Source organism: Papio anubis, chromosome 2 (assembly GCF_008728515.1).
Source record: "Papio anubis isolate 15944 chromosome 2, Panubis1.0, whole genome shotgun sequence".
Lineage (NCBI taxonomy): Eukaryota > Metazoa > Chordata > Mammalia > Primates > Cercopithecidae > Papio > Papio anubis.
In genome coordinates, this window is record NC_044977.1 from 42,630,213 (window position 1) to 42,652,808 (window position 22,596).

General features: G+C 38.7%; 1 protein-coding gene across 3 annotated transcripts in view; it reads left to right on the plus strand.

Annotated features, from left to right (window-relative positions):
- The window catches only part of SLC49A4 (solute carrier family 49 member 4), an 84,706-nt gene extending 70,016 nt beyond the window's left edge, over nucleotides 1-14,690 (plus strand). The window contains exons 8-10 of one of the 3 annotated variants that reach the window (XR_002520297.2): nucleotides 5,935-6,117; nucleotides 7,151-7,241; nucleotides 12,972-13,080. Coding sequence is in view for 2 of the 3 variants with exons in the window: in XM_021934121.2 (XP_021789813.1) it covers nucleotides 5,935-6,117; nucleotides 12,972-13,087 (299 nt within the window). In the remaining variant the exon portion in view is untranslated. Of the gene's footprint in view, nucleotides 1-422; nucleotides 3,445-5,934; nucleotides 6,118-7,150; nucleotides 7,242-12,971 lie in introns of those variants that run through there. The other 2 variants (XM_021934121.2, XM_021934123.2) reach the window with 2 other exon arrangements.
- Nucleotides 14,691-22,596: the final 7,906 nt, after the last annotated feature.

The window sequence follows — 22,596 nt, forward strand, 5'->3', positions numbered from 1 at the left end:
TGTCCAAGCTGGAGTGCACTGGTGTGACCTTGGCTCACAGCACACTTGACCTACCAGGCTGAAGCTATCCTCCCACCTCAGCCTCCCAAGTTAGTGACTACAACGTGTGCCACCATGCCCAGCTAACTTTCTTTCTTTTTTTTTTTTTTTTTTTTTTTTTTTTTGTAGAGATGGGGTTTCGCCACATTGTCCAGGCTGGTCTCAAACTCCTGAGCTTAAGCGATTTGCCCATCTTGGTCTCCCAAAATGTTGGGATTACAGATGTGAGCCCCATGCCTGGCAAGATTTTTGTTTTTAATATCCTGGTTAAGTTCTCCTCCCTACATATGTTTAAATTTGTTATTGATCTACTTAAATGAACTTTAGGCATCATCTAATATAATTTATCATTCAGTAAGTGAATCTCTTCTGTCACATCCCAGGTTTATGTTCATCTGTCTACAACTTGAATATCTCCCACAAGAGAAGACATTACCTGTTTTGTTGTTAGCTCTGGGGCCTAGAACATTCATCCTCCCAGTGAGTTATAACTGATTTGAAGCAACAAAGCTCGCAGAGAACAAGTCTATTCCCTTTCTCTTCCATTGACAGCCCTCAAAACATTTGAAGACAGCTGTCATGTCTGACCTTAGCTTTTAATCTAACCATCCCCCCCACCACCGCCGCCATTCTTAGAACCATTCCTCATCGGATGTGGATTCCACACCACTGACCTGCTGGATCACGCTCTTCTAAACTTATCATAGCTTGCTAGGGTCCTCCTTAAAATATTTTTCTAGAATTTAGCACACTTCCTGCTGCATTCAGCACCAAAGCTGTTGCTTCTATTGGTTAGACATGCTTTTTTTTTTTTTTTTGAGAGAGGAATATAATTATCATCTTAACAATGTGCATATAAATGGTTGCTGGGGCAGCAGGTGTCCATCCTATTCCTTAGAGTAAGAGTGATCTGAGGTATTTACTGCTCTAACATAGCAGCCTCCACATAATACGTATCTGATAAGTCGTTTTGAAGAAAAGCTTAAGCTAAGTTTTCCCTCTTCTATACTTAGACTTTTGGGGCCAGTTTTATATTTATCATGATTAAAATTCATCTTTTTGTTTGTAACCTTTTGATGTTCTTTGGTTTTGATTCTGTCATATAATGTGCAGTCACTTCCAGCTTTTGTGCTGAATACGGATTTGGGAAATATGCCTTTCGTGTCAATACCATTGGATTAAAAAATACCAGGCCTTGTTATTTTTTGTTTTTTTTTTTCACTCTGACACAGTGAATTGGCAGAAAACATGCTAGAGAGTCTGTAGGCCTTAATCATATTGTTAGCACTGCTAATTTACAGTGTTTCTAAATAAGCTGTTTTTTTACTTTCAGAACTTTGGTCACTTCAATTGTAAAATACTTTACCTGCCTCAAAGAGCTGATAGGATAATCAAATAATATATGCGAAAGCAGTTTTTAAAATATTTTTAGAAATTATATAAATCCAAGATTATGAAGTTGCAATTGTTACTGCTGCCTTGAGAATCTCATTAGATGTTGATAGAATAGTTCTTATTCTTATCTGTGATTTGTTTTATAACCACTGATCCCCTAAGTTTTTAGTGTAACTGTAGTTAATAAAAATGTATTCATACATAGTTTTGTTTCCCTAAAGTTTAGTAATTTGGTTTGTTGCGGGAACAAGGGTGGGAAGGAGTACTTTCAGGGTTATGATCCAAGTCATGTGCTTGAAATACATTCATTTCTAACTGTAGTTTGTGCTGCACAGGACTTTGTTTTTTGCAATTTAAAGTGTAGGCCCATGAAATTTTATTAGCTTTTTATTAGAAAAAAAGTCTGCATCAGCACTTGAGTTGTGTTTGTTCTGCTGAATTACCTTGAATTTTTAATTGAAAGGCAGTTGATTATAATTTTAGTATCAGTATTATACAAAGTTATGGAAATATTTAATGATCATGTAGTGTGAACCCTCCATGACAAGCAGGAAATTATCTTGTCTGCCTGACTTTTAATAGATGACATTCACCCACTGAATGTATGAGACTCTAAACTGAAAACTCAAATGGAAGTCAAATTCAGACTTGGAATAATCAGCATCTGCTTTATGCATGCCCCAGAACACTGGAATATATTAAATCAGTCCTGACACAGCTACCTTCCCCCATTCTGAAGATGAAGATCTTAATCTAACCCCTTCCTGGGTAAATTATTATGATTGTTTACTTATTGCAATAACAAGTGATTTCCACATGTCTACCCAGTGTAATAAAAACCTCTTGGTCATTACTTTTATAGTAATACAAGAAGCAAACACCAATACTGAGACAATTGAATGAAAATACCTAATTTTTGATTACTGGCTTCTGAAGTTATATCATCCATTTATCCTACATATAGTAGCCCATTTGTCCTCCATATATAGGAATTCTAACAAATGAAGTGGGAATCTTCATGTCAAGGATTCTGTGCCAAGGCTAAGTTATGTGGCTCCTGGGTATAGACATCAGCTCTTTGGGTCAGCTCACCTGGTGGTAACCAATTCTGAGCTCATGAGCTCACAAACTCACATGAAGTGGAGTTGTGTCCACTGTCCATTCATTTGTTCATCATGAAATTTCTTTTAATTCTGTTAACTAAGCTATACACATAGTAAAAAAATTCAAATTCAAATAGTAGAAAAAGAGTATAGAGTGAAAAGTCGCTACTCTCTTGTGACCCCCAGTTTTCCTCTCTAAAGGCAAATCTGATTGCCAGTTTCTTCTGTATTCTCCTAGGGAATTCTGTGTATTTACAGACAGATAATGTGTATGTGTCCTTTATGTTAATATAACATACTTTTCAGCACCTTTTTCACTTATGTATCTTAGATGTTATTAATATTATTATAATACATACAGAGGTGCCTCATTTTTAATTGTATAATATCTCTTTGGATGTTTTATAAATTTTTAACCAACCAACACCCCCCCCCGCCCCATTGGGAGTTATTTAGCTTATTTTGAATCTTTTCATACTACATTTTTTTTGGTAAGTGTTCTTTGTATATCTATACCTGCATAGCAGTAGGATAAATTCCTAGGCATGAAATTGCTAGGTCAAAGAGTAATTACATCATTTATTTTGATAGACATTTCCAAATTACTCACCAGAAGATGAACTATTTACAGTTCTATCAGGAATGTTTAACCACAATAAAAACTGTATCTTTCCAACAACAGTTATTTATCCCTCATCTTCCAAGTTCCTCCCGGATTTAGATACGTAGAAAGCCAAAATCCAAAGATTCTTAATAAGCATGAAATGAGGGCCAAGGGAGTTGTATGGTCTTGAGGTCTCAGGGTTTTCAGACAGAGTCCACTGCTTCCCCGTGAGATGTGTCAGAAGAGTTCAGTCTCTTCTGTACCGTGCTTGATAAAAAAAAAAAAAAAAAAAAAAAAAAAAAAAAAAAAATCATTAAAATCAAATCCCTCTTTTCGAGACTCTATATTGATAGTTCTCTTTCAGTGTGTTCTTACTATATTTTTATTATTTTACCACATAGAATTATTCTATTAACCAGATTGTGATTATTTTTCAATTATTACATTTTAATTTGTCTGATTATAAATTATATGTAGGAGTACATTTCCTTCAGAAATAAAAATGTAGAAAGTATTGTTTCAAAACATGTTTCCTAAAAACAGCTAATTCCATTGGAATTTGGGAATCTTTACTCAGAAGTAGCACTTGGTGGTCCTTAAGAGCTTGATTTTTTTCCTGTTATTTACTTCAGTATTTTCTTGTTTTAAACTCTTAGGCGCATCTATGTTTGGGTCAGTGGTTCTCTTTCCTCTGACTACCACTGACTGATCAACAAATTTTTATTTTAAAAAATAACTTGATTATTATTATCATTATTATTATTGTTGTTATTATTATTATCATTTGGAGAAACAGGGTCTCACCATGTTATCCAGGCTGGTCTCGAACTCCTGGGCTCAAGCAATCCTGCCTCAGTCTCCCAAAGGGATTACAGGCATGAGCCATCATGCCAGCTTGATCAATAAATTATTCTAGGCCGGGCGCGGTGGCTCACACCTGTAATCCCAGCACTTTGAGGGGCTGAGGCAGGTGGATCACTTGAGATCAGGAGTTCGAGGCCAGCCTGGCTAACATGGCAAAACCCCATCTCTACTAAAAATACAAAAAAAATTTAGCTTGGCATGGCGGCACACACCTGTAATCCCAAATACTCAGGAGGCTGAAGCAGGAGAATCACTTGAACTCGGGAGGCAGAGGTTGCAGTGAGCCGAGATCGCACCACTGCACTTTAGCCTGGGCAACAGAGCAAGACTCCATCTTAATAATAATAATAGTAAATAAATAATTCTAAAATGTTTTGGAAATACAATACTCTATAGAAGCCACCAGTGATATTCCATCCCTAGATTTCCTAATGTACCACTAATGAGTCATATGTAAGTAGGAAATGTGATGATTTATATGATCTACATCTAGCAGATATATAGTGAACATGAAGTATTATGTTTTGTTTTTAAGAATCTCTTGAAAATTTTGTCACATTTTAAGTGGTATTTATCATAGCTGTCAGATGCTTCCCAAGTAATTGTGCACATAATTTGGTCACTGCCTTAGCCAGCAGTATGTTCTTTATTCACTAAGTGATTCTTTTGTTATCTATTTCCATATCCATCTTCTATTCAAAGAAACAGTCAAAGTAATTACCAACTATTTGTATTATCAGAATATACTAAATATTTTATAATCCCCAAAGACTAATGTAATTGGAGGGGGAAGCAAGAGTGGAGGTTAATTAGAGAAATTCTATTAGAAATCAGTGTATACTATTATTTTTTTTTTTACCCCTTCAACAATGTCATGGACTGTTGATGATTGCATCAGTTGTGGTAAACTTTGGTAATTTGATATGTTCTGTGAGTGTGTGAATAATACATAACAGATTTAATGTAACTTCCTTACTTTCTGCAATTCCCATACAGGATTGTTTTTTTCCTTAACAAATATTTTTATTAAAAATATTTTCCTTGTAACCTTAAACTTAGGATAAATTCTACTCATTATTATCAGTGAATGTGATATACTTATTAGGATATAGAGACATGTTTTAGGTTTCTAAATAGGGTATCATTTTTTCCTTTCAGGTTCTGTTTTCACCTTCAAGTTAAAATTAACAAAGGTTTATAGAGAGACAGTAGTAGCAATGATAAAATTAATTGTAGTATATTTCCCCAGACTTTCTTATAAGAATAACATCCTTATTCAATAGATTTTGCCACAGAATAGTGTTAATAGACTTTTTATGGTTTGATTGGGGATCCTAGTCACTATTAATTGTACATTTCTGGATGGAATCTTTTTCTGTGTTTCAGAAAAGTTACTCATTAAAAAAAAATGTTGACCTAAAACCCATTCCAAAATTGAGGACTAATTCCGTTGTGTTTCTCAAGAAATTACATACTGCATAATGTTTATTTTGTGCTTGAAAGCAATTATTAACCAATCTCTTTAAATATGTAATTTTCAGTAACATTTAATGTTTCTGACATTTATTCTTAGATTTTACATTCTCTTTCTAAAATTATGGAATGAGTCTGAAGGAGCGTGACCAAGCAGGAGAAGAATCCTTTTAATTATATGATAGTGGTAAATTGTTTTGTGCTCTGGAATAATCCACCAGAAAGATAAAGGAAATAAACTGGTACCCATCCAGCAATAAAATGGGTTGTGTCTACTCCAGAAAACCACAGCAGAGAGCTGGCAGACGTGTGAAACTTTGTCAAACTTTATCAACTACCTTTGAAAAGAGAAGACATTTTTGAGTCAATACTTGGGAAAGAGAACACCCCAAAGATCTGTGTGATATGACGCCTGGCCACTACCGTGGAACTAAAATGTTTGTGTTTTTATTTTAGTGACGTTGTACGCCTCCTGTATTCTCCTGGGAGTGTTCTTGAATAGCAGTGTACCTATATTTTTTGAGCTTTTTGTGGAAACTGTCTACCCAGTCCCAGAAGGAATTACTTGTGGAGTCGTCACTTTTTTAAGTAATATATTTATGGGAGTACTTTTATTTTTTCTCACATTTTATCACACAGGTAAGAAATTTGATTTTTTGTTTACTGTCTAAATGTGTTACAAGAAAAGTTTGGGTCAGTATAGAAGTTTTTATATGGAGAAGTCTCTAAGGCAAATTACTTAATGTGAGCTTGCATTGCCAGTAAAAGAAAAATTCCTCAATTGCTTTTCTTAAAATGCATTCTAGCTCAAGTGCACCCTCGCTTTTCCCTGGCCCGGCCCTGTACTCCCCGCCCTGCGAATTTCTGAATTAATTAACCTGGGCTGGAGCCCAGGTGATTCAAATATGCAGATTCTCATTGAGAACCTCTGGTGTATTGCTTTTTAAAAACTACTTGGAATCTCTCTTAACACAGGGTGTAATTTAATGTTAGGAGTGTATATGGAGTTTAAAGCCTGATAAATGAGAGGAAGTCACCCAATGTAAGGAATGCTCTAAAATGCGACCTCCAAGAGGCCGAATTATTTATAGGAATGTTTCTGACAGGGTTATAACTGAAATAATAACCATGCTAACCTCCTTGACTGGAAAACAAATTTTGAAACTTTTTTTTTTTTTTTGAGACAGAATCTCACTCGGTTGCCCAGGCTGGAGTGCAGTGGCACCATCTCAGCTCACTGCAACCTCTGCCTCCCAGGCTGAAGCAGTTCTCCTGCCTCAGCCTCCTGAGTAGCTGGGACTACAGGCAGATGCCACCATGCCTGACTAATTTTTGTGTTTTTAGTAGAGATGGGGTTTCACCATGTTGGCCAGTCTGGTCTGGAACTCCTGACCTCAAGTGATCCACCCACCTCAGCCTCCCAAAGTGCTGGGATTACAGGCATGAGTCGCTGCACCTGGCCAGAAACTTGCAAAGCCAGTGTGAAACAGAATCATCCCTGGGTTTTGGACAACTTCTGGCATAGCACTTTCACCCACCAGCACAAAGTGTCCGTAGGATAGATGAATTTCTTAATATAATGAATAGTGTATTAGATTGTTGCTGTCAATCAGTAATGCAGGTAAAGTAGGTCTTTGCTAAACCTGATACAACTTTGGTTTATCATATGAAGGAGAGTGATATTAATGAAGTCAGAAGACCACTCTTTGTTGTCCTGGAAACACGTGCTTCCATTTGGGAAAAGCGCCGTCACCAGGAATCAGGTTCTTTGCTTCCAATTAGTTTTCTCAACAGCGTGGTCTGACAATCGTTACATATCAGCTTTAGTCCACTTCAGTTATATCACAATTTAAATTAAGTGGCTTATTGCCTGTCTGTCTGGTAAAGCATCGGAGATGGCTGTGGTGCCCCCTGGGATGGTAGAAGCAGTTTTCCAGCCGGTGGGCACAGCTTTGCTTAGTGGTCGGTGCCGCCCAGCAGAGCATGGTTTTTTCTGTCAGCTAGAAATAGAGTTTTATCCTCCCAGTATTTAAAAAGAACAACAGCAGATGCCAGATAATGTTATCTCCCAATAAATCTTTTGCTTATGGTCTCTAGTATATAACAAACACATTTTTATTGATCAGTTTAAGGCAGGGAAGACACCAATAATGGAAACTGCCCTAAACTGTCTTACTGCAACAGAGCTCCGTGCACACCTGACCATTTTGCCTGGCTAGTAGCTTATCTCTGTCACTCTCCTGGGTCCTGCTGCAGTTTTGACTTGTTTAACAGCATCTAGTGTCTGGAGTGAATTAAATGGAACTGACGTCAGTCAGTGCTCATTCCTCATTTTGCAAATTCATAGTGACCAGATACAAGCAGATACTCTATTTCTTTGGCAGAAGGTGCAGAAGAAATACTTAGTACTATTTCTGCCCATTTCTGATATAATCAAGGATTCATCTAGCTGGGAGAAACAAAACTTCCCTCTTTTTGGTTGGTTTCTGACCATGTATTCTTACACATGTCTATATAGATGTTAAAAAGTTTCCACCTAAACTTTGTGACTATTGTGAACAAAAGTGAAACTTATTTTTTAAATAATTTCAATGTTTATTTTAGATTCAAGGAGTACACGTGCAGGATTGTTACATGGGTATATTGCATGACAGTGAGGTTTGGGACACAAATGATCCCATCACCCAGGTAGTGAGCATAGTACCCTATGAAACTTTAAATAATCATTAATTTTAATCCACCAAGGTGGTTTCCAGGAAAAAGGTCTCATTAAATTTTGACATTTAGGCAGTTAATGAGAAGATACCTGTGAAAGAGCCTAGTCCAGGGCACAGCTGGCACCCACCAATGTTTGTTTTGTTTCTTCTAGATAATTAGCTGACTGATGCTAGGAATTTAAATATCTAGTCTTCCATTGCAAAGAAATGCTTTTATATGTGTATCTATGAGTGTGCATAATGAATACACGAAAACATCGTCCACATCTCTCTAGGGCTAAAGTTACTAGAACCATGAAATCTGTGTTGAAACTGTTTTCAGTAGGATTAATTGATCTTGCCCTAAAAGTCCTACAGCAGAGGTCCACATTCTTTGTGGTCTGAGGTATGATTATACATAAATTGCAAATCTAAAAATTCTGTAAAACTGTTTCCTAACAATAACTGTTAGTTCTGCAGCCTAGTACCCTAAACATTTTATATGATAAACTGAATCCCCTTCCATTAAAGCTAGTGTTCATACGTCATTATTCAGTTATTTTGAAACTTGAAAACTCACCCACAAGTTAATTATATGTCAAAATTCAACTATTATGTGATTAGAAGGCCTGATTTTTTTAGGGATAGGGGGAGACAGGGCCTTGCTCTGTCACCGAGTCTGGAGTGCAGTGGCGCCATTATGGCTCACTGCAACATCAGCCTCCCAGCCTCAAGTGATCCTCCCACCTCAGCCTCCCAAGTAGCTGGGACCACAGGCATGCACCACCAAACCTGGCTAAATTTCTGTGGTTTTTGTAGAGATAGGGTTCCGCCATGTTGCCCTTGCTGGTCTTGAACTCCTGGGTTCAAGCAATCCACCTGCCTTGGCCGCCCAAAGTGCTGAGATTATAGGCATGAGCCACCACACCCCACCTAGAAGTCCTGAATTTTAATCATCATAAGGATCTGTGGTTTTTTAAGTCACTTTTCAAGGAAATACTAAACTTCCTGACTAGGGTTTTTCCCCCTACAGTGTGCTATCTGATAAGTGAATACATCAGACAATTTTTAGGGCTATACAGACTAACCCCAAAATGACCACAATAGAATGCCTTGCCTAGCAAGCTAGGTTCTGCTGGCGATTTGCTTGCAGATAGAGCCATTGCAGTCATTGAGGGCAAATGTGATTCAGGCTCCTGTACCAATGCCACTGGCTTATTTGGACCCCTGGGTCACAGGGTCTCCACGTCCTATTTAAATTCTGCTTTGGGTACCTGGAACCTTGTCAGAAGTTTTTTAGAGTTTTACTGACTTGGATTTTTCAAGGTCACTTTCAAAAAAAATGTTGTTACTTGCTCCCTAATATAAGCATATTTGTAAAACTGAGTTGCTTCCTGTGTTTGTTTTGAGAATCTCATTGAGTTGATATAGCATGGTGATGCTTTATTCTAATAACGTTACATAGAAAAATCAATTTGAGAATGCTCTTATATCCTTTATGTGCTCTGAAATGTATTCTGTTTAATATTCTGAAGTTTGTGTTGTCTGTTACTTTTTGTTCTAGAAGCTTTGCAGCGGGTTTTAGCTAAAAGCATCACAATTTTTATCTCAGTCCTTTCATTTTAAAGTGGCTGACCATGAATGTGAAGCTGTGTTGTCACTCAAAAGATTCAGGGGCCTAGCAGAGGTGGGAGGCGTTGACTAATGGTTACCAGGAAAACAAAGAGCAGGTTCAACAGATGTGGACTAGTGAGAAGTAATTTTATATCTAAGAATTAGAATAATGGAATGTGATTGTAAAATCTACAGGGTAATTGATGTGGAATGAAGATAGCAGGGCATTATCCTGGGAAATCATGGGGTCAGCTGGCTGCTCACCTTGAGTGAGAAAGGAAACAATCTTATTAAATCATCATAAAAGAAAATAGGAAGTTGTTTCTGGAGGATGGTAGCTGGAAACAGACAAGTACTTATAAGTGGTAGAAACCGAAAGCATGGCGTCACTGAAGGGAAAGATGAAGTGAAAAGTACAACAGTGCTTCCAGAAGAATAAGGTAAGAGGATGAGCAAAATCCCAATTAATTCAGTCCCAACAGAGCCTCATCATTTGGTGCAGAGCCCACTTCACTGAGTAAGGTCGAGCACCTGTCTAAACTGTAAGGTGGCAGAATGAGTACTGCGACTGCTGTGTAGTAGACAATAGTGGCCCAGCAGAAGTATGGGGCAGACTGTAGGGGCCTGCCTTCAAGTGTGGATTTATATTTTATCTAGTGAAAGGCAAAGGGAAGGAGTATTAGAAAACCATGCTTCTTTTAAAAGTTGAAAAGAATTATAATACGAAAAATTCAGTGGCTCAGGATTCTGTTAGTTCATCTACATCAGGATCAGAAAGGACAGCAGTTGACTTTGCTACTGCCAAGTCAAATTAGATTTTTAGGCAAGTTATTTCCTTGCTTATTAGAGCGCCTAAACAGTGGTTTATGTGAATGGTTTTCAGCAGGAAAATGTAGAGGTTCCTCTATCTCTGACCTTTTGCTTTCTAAAAAGGCAAATAATTTCAAAGAACACTTGCAGTTGACCGAGACAAGGGCATTTACTGAGAAGTGGATTTGACTTTTCAGAGAGAGGAACACAGTAAAAACCAGTCAACAAACCGTGGCGCTAAAGAGCAATTATGAGACGTTTTTAGAGATTTCATCTGAACCTATGTAGAAGAAATGATTTTACAATTCTAATAATAACTCTGAAATAAAAGGTCTGTTTTGGCTATATTTGACAAGTTTCTCAGTTTAAGAAAAGCAAGGACAAGCTGATTGTTGCTATGTGTGTTGCTTTCATTCCCCATAAAATACAGTCTCTAAGATTTAGCAACTGTCATTGTTGTAAACCGTTTTGTCAATTACCATACTTATCTGTTGCTTGAAATTCGACCCTGAAGTCCAAGTTCTCCCTTTTAACACAAACAAAATGCTATTGTCTATATTTTACTACTTTTTAATTTTTTACTACTTCTTTTTGCCTAGTAAAATTATCAGAAATCCAGGGGTTCTATAGTCAACATAAAAGCAGAAAATGCCCAGTGTGTCATTTCAAGAAACATGAGAATGAAGACCAGATCTCATAGATCACAGCTTCTCTGAGTATTTAGACTATGTTCAATCCCAGTAAAGCAGAGAAAACAGCTTTGCATAAAAATACCATTGAAATACATGTCTTTGTTACATGCTATAGAATAGCATGTCTGACTTTTAAAACATAGTAATTGAGAGGTGGGGAGGCTATATTTGTGAGCATATTACAGAAAAAAAGGTATTGTAGTACCTTTTCTTGCCAGTCTTCTGATTTCCGTTCCTGAGCATAAATTGCTCCTTTAGCCATATGAATTATGGATTAAACTAAAGCAGCAGTGTGGAAATCTTTAGGATGACTTTTGAAGATTAAGGCAGAATTAGCATTTTGTAGAAGTACAAAGGGAAAATACAAACTCATAACAGTGACCAAAAAAGAAAAAAGGCACCAAGGAGCTTATTTTCCTCATTTATTTTTTTAATTGAAACTGCTGAATGGATATTAAACTAGAAACGTTGTACCAACCACCTTTACCAACCTCTTTATGCCAAGGAGCTATTCACTTCAGAGCCTTGGGATTAACTGGCAGATGGGATTGGGGTAGAGGAAGGCTGAACAGATGCACAGCCCTAGGGTCCCCGGAGCTCCAGGAAGCAGCTAGAGGCAGCCACAGTGGTCAGTGTGTGTTGGTAGCAAATGGCTCAAGATTGTCTTGTTGGAGAGTCCTGAATTCATGAGAGCATTTCTGAAGAACTATGTTCTTGACACATTAAATCAAACAACAACAGAATTGACTATTCAGATGATGCCTATAGGTTTTCCAATAATTGGCATCATACATAACCATTCATGCTGGTATAGAAAAAGACTAGAGGGAGGCCGAGACGGGCGGATCACGAGGTCAGGAGATCGAGACCATCCTGGCTAACACAGTGAAACCCCGTCTCTACTGAAAAATACAAAAAACTAGCCGGGCGAGGAGGCAGGCGCCTGTAGTCCCAGCTACTCGGGAGGCTGAGGCAGGAGAATGGCGTGAACCCGGGAGGCGGAGCTTGCAGTGAGCTGAGATCCGGCCACTGCACTCCAGCCTGGGGGACAGAGCAAGACTCCGTCTCAAAAAAAAAAAAAAAAAAGAAAAAGACTAGAAAGAAATAAGCCAAAATATTCACAGTGATCTCTTTGGGGGCAGAATTATGATTGATTTTTTTGTATGTTTTATTTTTAAATATATTTTCTAATCTATTTTACGGTGATTTCTACTTAATGTTTTTGCTGAGAAATAGATACTTCTATCCAAAATATATACAAGTGTTATCCCAAAATTCAGGTGATTTTCGTATTTGTCTTTTTAATCCATCAGCTGTTTATAAACAGGGACAGGTGATGTGATAGAGGGTACTTAAAAAATAATTATCAAACTAACATTTAAAGGTGATTGATTTTTTTCTTTGAAGTAATTTATTTTGTAACCAAAGTCAAGGTGGATTAAATTGATGAAAAGTTATGAACAATATTGATTTAAAATATTCCACATGGAAGCCCCTTCATATATTACACACATCACTTAGTCTCCAGATTGTCACTGTTTATTGAAAGTCAGTTTCTAGGCCTTCCAGGATGCATTTATTATAAGTACTTTTTAATGCAGAGCAGACCCCTTCCGGCATACAGGTGGTGGTCTGCTGGTGATACATGAATGTTTAAAACTGCATGTTTTTTGTCTTACAGAGTTGTCTTGGTTCAACTGGTGCCTTCCCGGGTCGTGTTTGCTTAGTCTCCTCCTCATTCTGTGCTTCAGGGAATCCTATGACAGACTCTATCTTGATGTGGTTGTCTCCGTGTAATAGCACAGACTTGAAGGAGTTTAAAAGGAGGCTGGAAATCAATACTGCACACTGCACATTTGCTCGGAATTGCACATCTAACAGGAAAAGAGGGAGAAGAAAGAAACTTCATTCAGAGGTTTTGTTAGGTTACAGATTATCACATTAATTTAATTACTACTAGGTAATAATAATAATGGGAGACTTGAGTGATAATAGGGGATTTTAAAACTCTACAGATGGCATACCTGTGCCTGATTCTGGGGTTGGAAGTGTGACTTCTTACACATAAAGCACTACCTAAGTAATACTCTCTCTGTTTTGTGCCAGTGCTAAACTACTGATTACTTGTAATTATGAAAAGAAATAAAGGGTGTCTATCACATGAAGATAACGCCTTCCCTAAGTCACATATCAGAATAGGAAGATATGCCACTAACTTCTAAAGAAGTTCAAACCCTGTATCCAATTTTAATGATAAAATAGCCAAGAGGTATATCGATGATAGAAATTAGCCATGTGTACACTACATTTTTTCTAATAAAGCCATTTCTTATATGACTCCTTATTTTAATCAGGTCAGAAGCCCTTGGCCATCTTTACTATGGTGATCAGGTGCTTTCCAGTGACTTCCGAGCATAGGCACTGTGTCTCCATCTCAACTTATCCTTGTTTCTGTGAAATACAATTTCATCTACTAGGCCCTTAAATAATTATGTGAGGGTGACTAAATGTTTAATATAATTACATTAAATATTGTATGAAAAATGTAATTCCATTAGGATCTAGCACTTTGTTACAAATGAAATGACAAGTCACATAGACATACTGTGTCTTCTGCCTGTATATGGTGGCATGAGATGTAACGTCCAGAGCCAACCATTATTTACCAGGGTTAGGTTTTATTCAGTGACCCTAGTTTAAAAATAATAATTTATCACATTGAAACTTTCAGCCCTGTGGAATGATTTCTGAATTACATCCTGTGTTTCAGCTTAGGTTGTAAAATACTCCGTTCTCTGTGGAGTCAGCATATTTGAGAGGGCAGTGTTTTGCCAGTACCTATCTTCTTTCTACAGACGATAGCTTTTTAAAAAGTAAGAGTTCCACATTGGGTAGCTCTCAGAAACGGATTTCACCGTGACGTAAAATACGCTGCAGTGGGAGTATGGTATCACCACTATTCTTATTTACATCATTCCCCTCACACACAGAAACCAACCCTTTTCCCAAAAAGTCAAGAATACGACTATACCTTTATTATTCTCAGCTTCCTCCAGCCCCTCTTCTTGTTTTTCCTCACTTGAAATTGTACCTTCATTGTCAGCTAAGTATATATACTTGTGTGTTTTTCTGGACAGAGTGCAAGTGGCTCTTACTAGCCAAGGTGGTGAAGTATGGTTCAGGAAAGCTGGGCAACACTGGGCTCTGCTCCTCTCTGCACCTGTGCACGCCATGACACACCCATATGCAGATCCCCAAGTCTCTCTCCCCTCCCCCTTAGCAAGTACAAGGCTGTGCATTAACTCACCTCGGTCCCAGAGGAGCATCCTTAGAAGTTGCTTGGCAACTTCTAAGACCCTAACTTGTGAAACTAGGGAAGTAAGAAACCGTTCAAATTTAACATCTGTCTTCAGTCATCTTTAAATCATCTGTCTTTATAAACACCCTGCTCACATAGCAGAAGGACTGAAGGAACTAAGGAACTTGCTAAAGAGAAGAAAAAAACAAAAGCTAGACTTAGTTCCAGTTAATTCTGTCATTCTTCTGAAATAAAAATGAAATAAAAGGAAGGCAGAAATCTTTTTTTTTGAGACAGGGTCTTGCTTTGTGACCCAGGCTGGAGTGCAGTGGCATGGTGCGATCTCAACTCACTGCAACCTCCACATCCCAGGTTCAGGTGATCCTCCCGCCTCAGCCTCCCGAGTAGCTGGGACTACAGGCATGCACCACCACGCCCAGCTAATTTTTCTGTTTTTAGTAGAGACAGTGTTTCTCCATGTTTCCCAGGCTGGTCTCAGACTCCTAAGTGATCCACCCACCTCAGCCTCCCAAAATGCTGGAATTACAGGTGTGAGCTACCATACCAGGCCAAGAAGGCAGACTCCTTGAAAATGATTCAAAGCCAGCCATTAAGGATATCCACAGACCATGAACCAGATGCTAAATAAGCACCACCCCTTCCTCTTCGGAGGGAATACAGAAAGGAGAGGGAAGAATTATAAGGTATTTGGTTTTAGTCAGAACTATTATGTTTGAGGATGTTATGGTATAAAGTTCTGCTATAGTAAGATTTCTTCTGTAGAGCATTTTAATTATGGTTAATTGCACTTTTTTTTTCAGGGACAGGATCTGACTATGTTGCCCAGGCTGGACTCAAACTCCTGGGCTCAAGTGATCCTCCCACCTCAGCCTCTCAAGTAGCTGGGACTATAGGCATGCACCACCATACCAGGCTTAATTCTTCTTTTAACACAAAGTAGAATAACACTTTAAAAGTATTACCTAAATGACTAATTAGTTCAAAACATCCCAAGTGGGTAGTGATTAAAGATTCTTGCATTGTTCAGAATTCTTGTTTTTAGAATACATGAGGTGAGATGAGTCCCTGTATTTTGTTTGTATGTTCTTACCCCTCCAGCAGGTAATTGTTCTAATTACAAACTGCAGCTGTTTTAAGTGATCAACAATTTCATATACCAAACCTGACAGGAAGGGAACCAAAAGGCTTGGGGGTGGGGAGAACATTACGCATTGTTTACTTGAATATTGCAAATCATATTTTCTTTTTTTTATTTCTATCATGCATCAAAATAGACCAGCTGCTTTCTTTACACTTTCTAACCATTATAGAATCCTAATGAAATGTTACAGCTGAAAGAAATCTTAACCCTTCACTAATCCAAACCCTCGTTTTAGAATTTATAGAAATGATTCTAGAGAGGTAAAGTACAACTGAGGCTCACAGTTTCTGACTCCCAAACCAGGCGTTTTTTTCCTACCTCACAGAATTGCAGCTTAATTTAGACCATTTTGGGTGTGCATGAATACCTTCCATGTTCAGAAATGATAGGGCTTAAGAGTAAGCCTCCATTATTGAGTATGGGAAGTACAAGGATTAAGTTGAGGTGATTATTTGGTTTATAAGTAAAATTCTCTTTTCTCCATCACTATCCTGTAGGTGCTCTGACAGCTCTTAGCTCTTGGGTTGCAATGACATCATGTAAAAAGATTCCGATGAATAATTCAGTCCCATAAACTATGAATTGGTAAGGACATGCTGTAGTGCAAGTTCCCTGTGGCTTATCAATTAATACTTCACAGTTTATGGGAAGAAGCATTTTTTAATATGATCCCTGGTGGAGGTATAGGAACAAGACAGTTGTACACACAAATGCGTTTCACTGGAGGATGGAGCTAATAACGAGAGAATCAAATACAAATGGAATTTTGTATATTTAAATATATATGGCCTGAGGGCCAAGTTTTTTCATAGATCATATATTCGTGTTTAATTATGGACAATGTTTACAGCTTGTTTTTATGAAGCCCTTCTAATGAGAGATCTAAGCTAAGGGATTTTAAATTGAAGAGATTAAATCCCCATCTACTTAACTTTTAATTAGTTTTTTTTTTTTTTTTTTACTGTTTTACTAAAATCCAGGCATTCGTCTTACTGTTTGCGTAAGTACAAGCTTCACTTTAGGCCCAAGACTGAATAAAAATGCTTAGCAAATTTGCTTTAAATTAGTGTTTAAAAAATCACATTGCACATTTGTCCCTGAAATCATTACAGAAATTACTACCATTTTGCCATATTAAGGCAAGTACTAAAGCTGTGATATGAAGAAAATGTCATATTAAAAAAGAAACGCAGGAAACTATGAGAACATTTTATCAAACTTATTTTATGAATATAGGAGAAAAATGCAATTCCACTTTGATTTGGAATTATATTCATGCAGAAGAGACAAGATAGTTTATTTCTTTACTATCAGACAGTGTGCTGGTCTGTTAGGAAATGTGAGCAATACTCAGAGGGGACGTGTCTGGGCGGTCTTAGAACAGGGCTTTACAGTGGGCTTTGGGGTGCTTTGTGCTCAGCAGAGGCAGGGTGGCCTGCCCACTCAGCAGACAGCTTGGCTCTCGAGCTCTCATTTCCTCATGTGTCCTTCTGGTTCAGATGGAACCTCAAACTTAGGAGAGGCTTCCAGGAACTAATACAAAGGCCCTTAGAGGTCCCTTGAGGGTGTCATCTCTGACCAGGGGGATGGGAGTGATACAGGCAGTTACATGGCCCTCAGTCTCTGATTTACATTTGTTTGTGGTCAGGATTTAGATCACTTTATGATTTTCTGAGGCTCTGACTCGTCAGATACCTTTCTCAACCCTTGGATGAATCTGACCTCAGCTCTATCCCTGAGACCTTCCACTTTCTTGAACTGACTTTCTGACAAAGGCTTCTTCACCCTCGACCCCTCCCCAGGGTCCCTGGCAGAAATCCATTCTCATTGTGGGTAGGAAGTAAGGCCATACGCCCAGTCTTTCCTCTCCTGAACAAGACACTAGCAAGCTCAGAACATGAGTAAGTCCAGGTGCTCCAGAAAGATTTAACAGGTCTTCTCACATCTTAAGTCTTAGAAGTTCAAGTATTTCCTTGAAATGGGAATTACAAAGGTCTCTAACAAGTTTCTATAGTTATTACTTGTTGCATTTTTAGAATATGGGCTAATTGCTTTATGTGGTCTTTTGGTTGTGCTCTAGAATCTGATATGCCTCACACAGTAGCTTTCCATCTTAGCCCACTCTCAAAAAGAGAGAACAAAAAGCTACCCAGCCCCAGCTGTTCTGTTCATTCAACAAGGGAGAATTAAACTTTTTTTTAACCTAGCTAAAAAATGAAAGAATAGAATTGATTTCAGTAGCTTTGATGAAATGATCAAAACACATCAAGCTATTTTAACTCTAAACGTGCTTGCTGGACATAGTACATTGTAAGGCTTGGGATTCCAAAGGGGATACCAGAAAATCAACCCAAATATCACAGAACTCTTTGCATTCCCTACTTTATAAATTCTTCTGATTTATAAAGGCAGCTTCTGCAACCTTGAACAAAATGGCAAGGATAACTTGGAGAAACTGTCAGTTTACCTTAATGTTAGAAAATGATACTTCTTTTAAAGTACTATTTAATTTAGACTTCATCTAATTCAAATTGGCTTTCCCATTTACCCAAAAGGATCATAGAATCAAAGAAATGATCTAATTCAGCCACCTCATTTTACAAATCAGTAGAGAACCTTTTAGGTTAAATGACACAGCCAGGTTTTGGCAGATCACTCGGCTCCTAGACTAGCATTCTATCCCTAAATGACCAATGTGTTAGCCATAAGTAATTCTTTTAAGTATTTTTTTTTTCATTTCTTTTAAAGTGTTGAAAATTACATGAGAAATACATGAGTGTGTAACTGTTATAAAATAGCACAGGAATAGAAAGTAAAGTCTACCTCCATACAAACATGCTGTTTAATCCGTTCTCTCTGGAGGGAAGCATCATTCATTCTTTCAGAGGAAACTTGTGTATGCATTTACATATCTATGTCTAAAAACTCGGGAGGCATTTAAAATCGAGGCACCTAGCAATCTCTTTCTTGGACCATATGAGTTTCTGAGATCCTTATTTGTCTCCCAGATGAATCTGCCAAATGTAGCATATTGTGGTTAATATAGATGTTTCATAGACCTGCTTATGTACCGTCAGGCGCTATCATATTCTAAAGTTCAAAAGTGAGCTCCAATATGCACTATTGTGTTGAGTTCCAATATACACTATTGTGTTTTCTTACTGGAAATACAATTTCTGTTCTTAACACTATGAGCTAAGCTCCCTGTACTGTGAGAAAAGAAAGTGAATAACCGACCTACAAAATCCATATAAATTTCCTCGACAGGGCTTGCTTGGCTTCCGTCTCAGCAGAGGCACACAATATTGTAGAAAACAGAAGTCAAAAGAATAATCTTGTGCAATTTTTTTTTTTTTTTTTTTTTTTTAGACAGGGTCTCACTTTGTGACTCAGGCTTGAGCGCAGTGGTGTGATCTCAGCCCTACAGCCTCAATCTTCCAGGCTCAAGCAATCCTCCAGCCTCAGCCCCCCAAGTAGCTGAGACTATAGGTGGTGTATACCACCATGGCCAGCTAATTTTTTTATATTTTTTGTAGAGATGGGGTATCGCCATGTTGCCCAGCCTGGCTTGTGCAATTTCATTTTTTAAAAAAATAGCTAATGGAGATTCTGATAATTCTTATCGTTTCCTGGTCAACTTCTGTGTCTTTCCTAACTTTCAGGCTGTCAGTAGAAATGATGAACTGTAGCAGGCCAGGAGTTCAGCTTCATTTGGTCACTTCTTTCTTTCCTGTCTTCTTGCCCATGCAGCTTTCCCCTTTCTGGTGTTGTCTTCTTATTTCTGACCATGCTTGGGAGCGAGCTATGTGACACCCAGATTTTCTGAGTTGCCAGCAGTGGAGAGGAGAGACCCAGGCAAGCAGATTCTTCATGGACCCTACTAGGAAGGACAGAGAAAAAGAGCACTGGTGTAGGAGCCCACGAGCCTGGCTCTTAACCCTGGCCTGGTGACTTCAGCTATTTGACCTTGAGCAAGTCACTTCATTTCTCCTTTAGCAACATCTCTAAAATGAGGGAGTGAACAAAGATGTTCCCTTAGGTTTCTTCCAATTCAGAAATACCAGTTCATTCTTATTTAAATATGAACATGACCAAGGCATGTGCAGTCTGTAAAGCTGGAGAGCTGCCCAGCACCATCGTGTTTCCATTTGTGCAGTACCCCCCTCACGTGAGCCCTGTACGTGAACATATGAAATCTTATGCTGCATCCACATTCAGTAAGAAGAAATTGCTTTTTCAGTGTCTGTGGGAGGAGATAAGCTGCAGGTGCTGTTTATTTTCCCAAAGGACTTTATATATGAAACGCAGGCTTTATTAAATTTATCAAATGCAATAAGAGAAAAATCTGTCATCTGATGTTAAGATAGCATTCTGGGAGCCGGGTCGGGGTACTGTATTTGCTCGCCAGAATCAGATCAAACCAGATACGAGTCCTTTGGTGTGGCCGGATTCATTATGAGGCAGCATGGGTTTGCACCTGTAGAAATCAAAACTGTTGGGTCAGATAGGAAAGCCAATCCTTGAACTTACATCTTTAGTTGAGGCATCAAAGAATTGTAAGTTGCTTTGCAATGATGCCATCTCCACATGGTCAGATTCTTCCAGTACACTGTGCAGATATTTTACAGAATAAGAGCAAAGTTTCAGCATGTCAAGGAATGATCTGTACTCAAGTGTTAGTAAACAAGGCTCTTTTTTTTTTTTTTAATGTTAGTAAACAAGGTTTTTTTTTGTTTTGGTTTGGTTTTTTTTGATACAGAGTCTCTGTCATCTAGGCTGGAGTGCAGTGGCACGATCATAGCTCGCTGTATCCTCAGACTGCTGGGCTCAAGTGATCTTCCTGCCTCAGCCTCCTGAGTAGCTAAGACTACAAGCGCATGCCACCACCCCTGGCTAATTTGTTATTTTTTGTGGAGAAGGGGTCTCACTATGTTCCCCAAGCTGGTCTTAAACTCCTGGACTTAAGCAATCCTCCCATGTCAGTTTCCCAAAGTGTTGGGATTACAGGCGTGAGCCCCCATGCCTGGCCAACAAGACTTCCTCGTGACTATAATATGAGCATAATATTAATAGCTGTGAGAGAGAAGTGAACCAGAAGACCAACCTCAATGTCAGGAAGTCTGGGTCTCTGTCTTCTGCACGGCTGCCAAGCAGCCTTGGGGCTTTGGGCAAGTCATCTGTTCTCTCTGAACTTTGGCTTCCTCACTTCTAAAATAGGAGGGTCAGAGAAGATGTTTCTTTTTGCTGAAAAGTTTTACAGTTCTGTGACCTACACCTCTTGGTCACACAGCCGAAAGTAGAAAACGTGAATGCAATACTTTTCCACCAGTACTCCTAGTTTATACATTATATTTTTAAACCAACAAGGAACTTCTACAAGGCCCTGTTAGTGATGTGTTACAGGTACCAGCATTAGGGAAACTTTCAGACTGTTATATCTATTCGTTCCTTTGTCCATGTATACTTCTATTCATTCTGTATACAGAGTAATTATATATGTACAATTACATGGCAGTGAAAGATAAATCAGAAAAACAAAGAATTTTTTTTGTTTTGTTTTTTTGAGACAGCACCTTGCTCTGTTGCGAGGAGTACAGTGGCGCAATCTTGGCTCCCTGCAACCTCTGCCTCCCGGGTTCAAGGGATTCTCATGCCTCATCCTCCCGTGTAGCTGGGACTACAGACATGCGCCACCACACCCAGCTAATTTTTGTATTTTTAGTAGAGATGGGGTTTTGCCATGTTGGCCAGGCCAGTCTCGAACTCCTGACCTCAAGTGATCCACCTGCCTTGGCTTCCCAAAGTGCCAGGATTACAGGCATGAGCCACCATGCCCAGCCAGAAGGTTTTTAAAAAAACAAAGACACTCCTGAACTAACAATTACAACGAGCAAGTGACAGTTTCCCAAATAATTATGCATAGTAGGAGCCCATATGTTATCCTCATATCATAAACCATAACTGATTTCGAGGAAAAGACATTCTGCCCCACTGAAATTCCTTTCATGAGGAAGACCTGGATCTTTTTGGAGGCACAGAATTAATTTTAGCATGAGGAATCCCAACCCTTCCATCATTCCGTGGCTGAGGAATGGGTTATTACTCCTATGGGAGACTGGGAATGTTGTTGGTACCCCAGCTTTCTCTTAAGACAAAATTTAACAAATGCATACATGCTAAGATGCATATACTTACAAGGCTTTGTGGGTCTCCTTTCTAAGGGGAATTTGAATACTAACAAAGACTAAACACCAAAAGGGGGCTTTCTAATGGTAGAATTTGGGATATCAGCTAGCCACATAGAGCAGAGCTACTTTGGGGGCTGGAGACTGCAGAAAGCCTTCAGGTTTCTACCTGTGAGTAAACCGAATCACACTTGATGCATTGCTAGTGAAGTCCCAGCCCCCTGACCCTTTGCAGAAACCCAAAGAATGCTAAAAAGGGCAGGTTTTAGTTCCTGCCAATTATTTCATTTACTACAAATGCCCCCAGTTCCGAATTCACTTCCCTCCCCACCAGAAATAGGTCATTTTGGAGGCTTATGAAAATTAAGCATTAAGAAAATCCCGCCTCCATCCTAATACATTGCATCCACAAGTCCCAAACAAAATCACTTCCTTGGCCTACACACATAACTACCTGTTTCTGTTTAGGTCTGTGACTCAGAAAGTGCCTGGAAGAAGTCATGAGAGGGGGTCGATCCCATCTTACCTGCCATAGGAAGAATAGGGCCTGCTTAGTAAAGTTCAGTGTGTGTGTTGGGGGTGGTGGTTCTTAGTCCTTCCCTGAATTCACTGAGTCACATTGCACTACCCTTCCTTGTCAATGAGTTGTTGCTGAGGAATT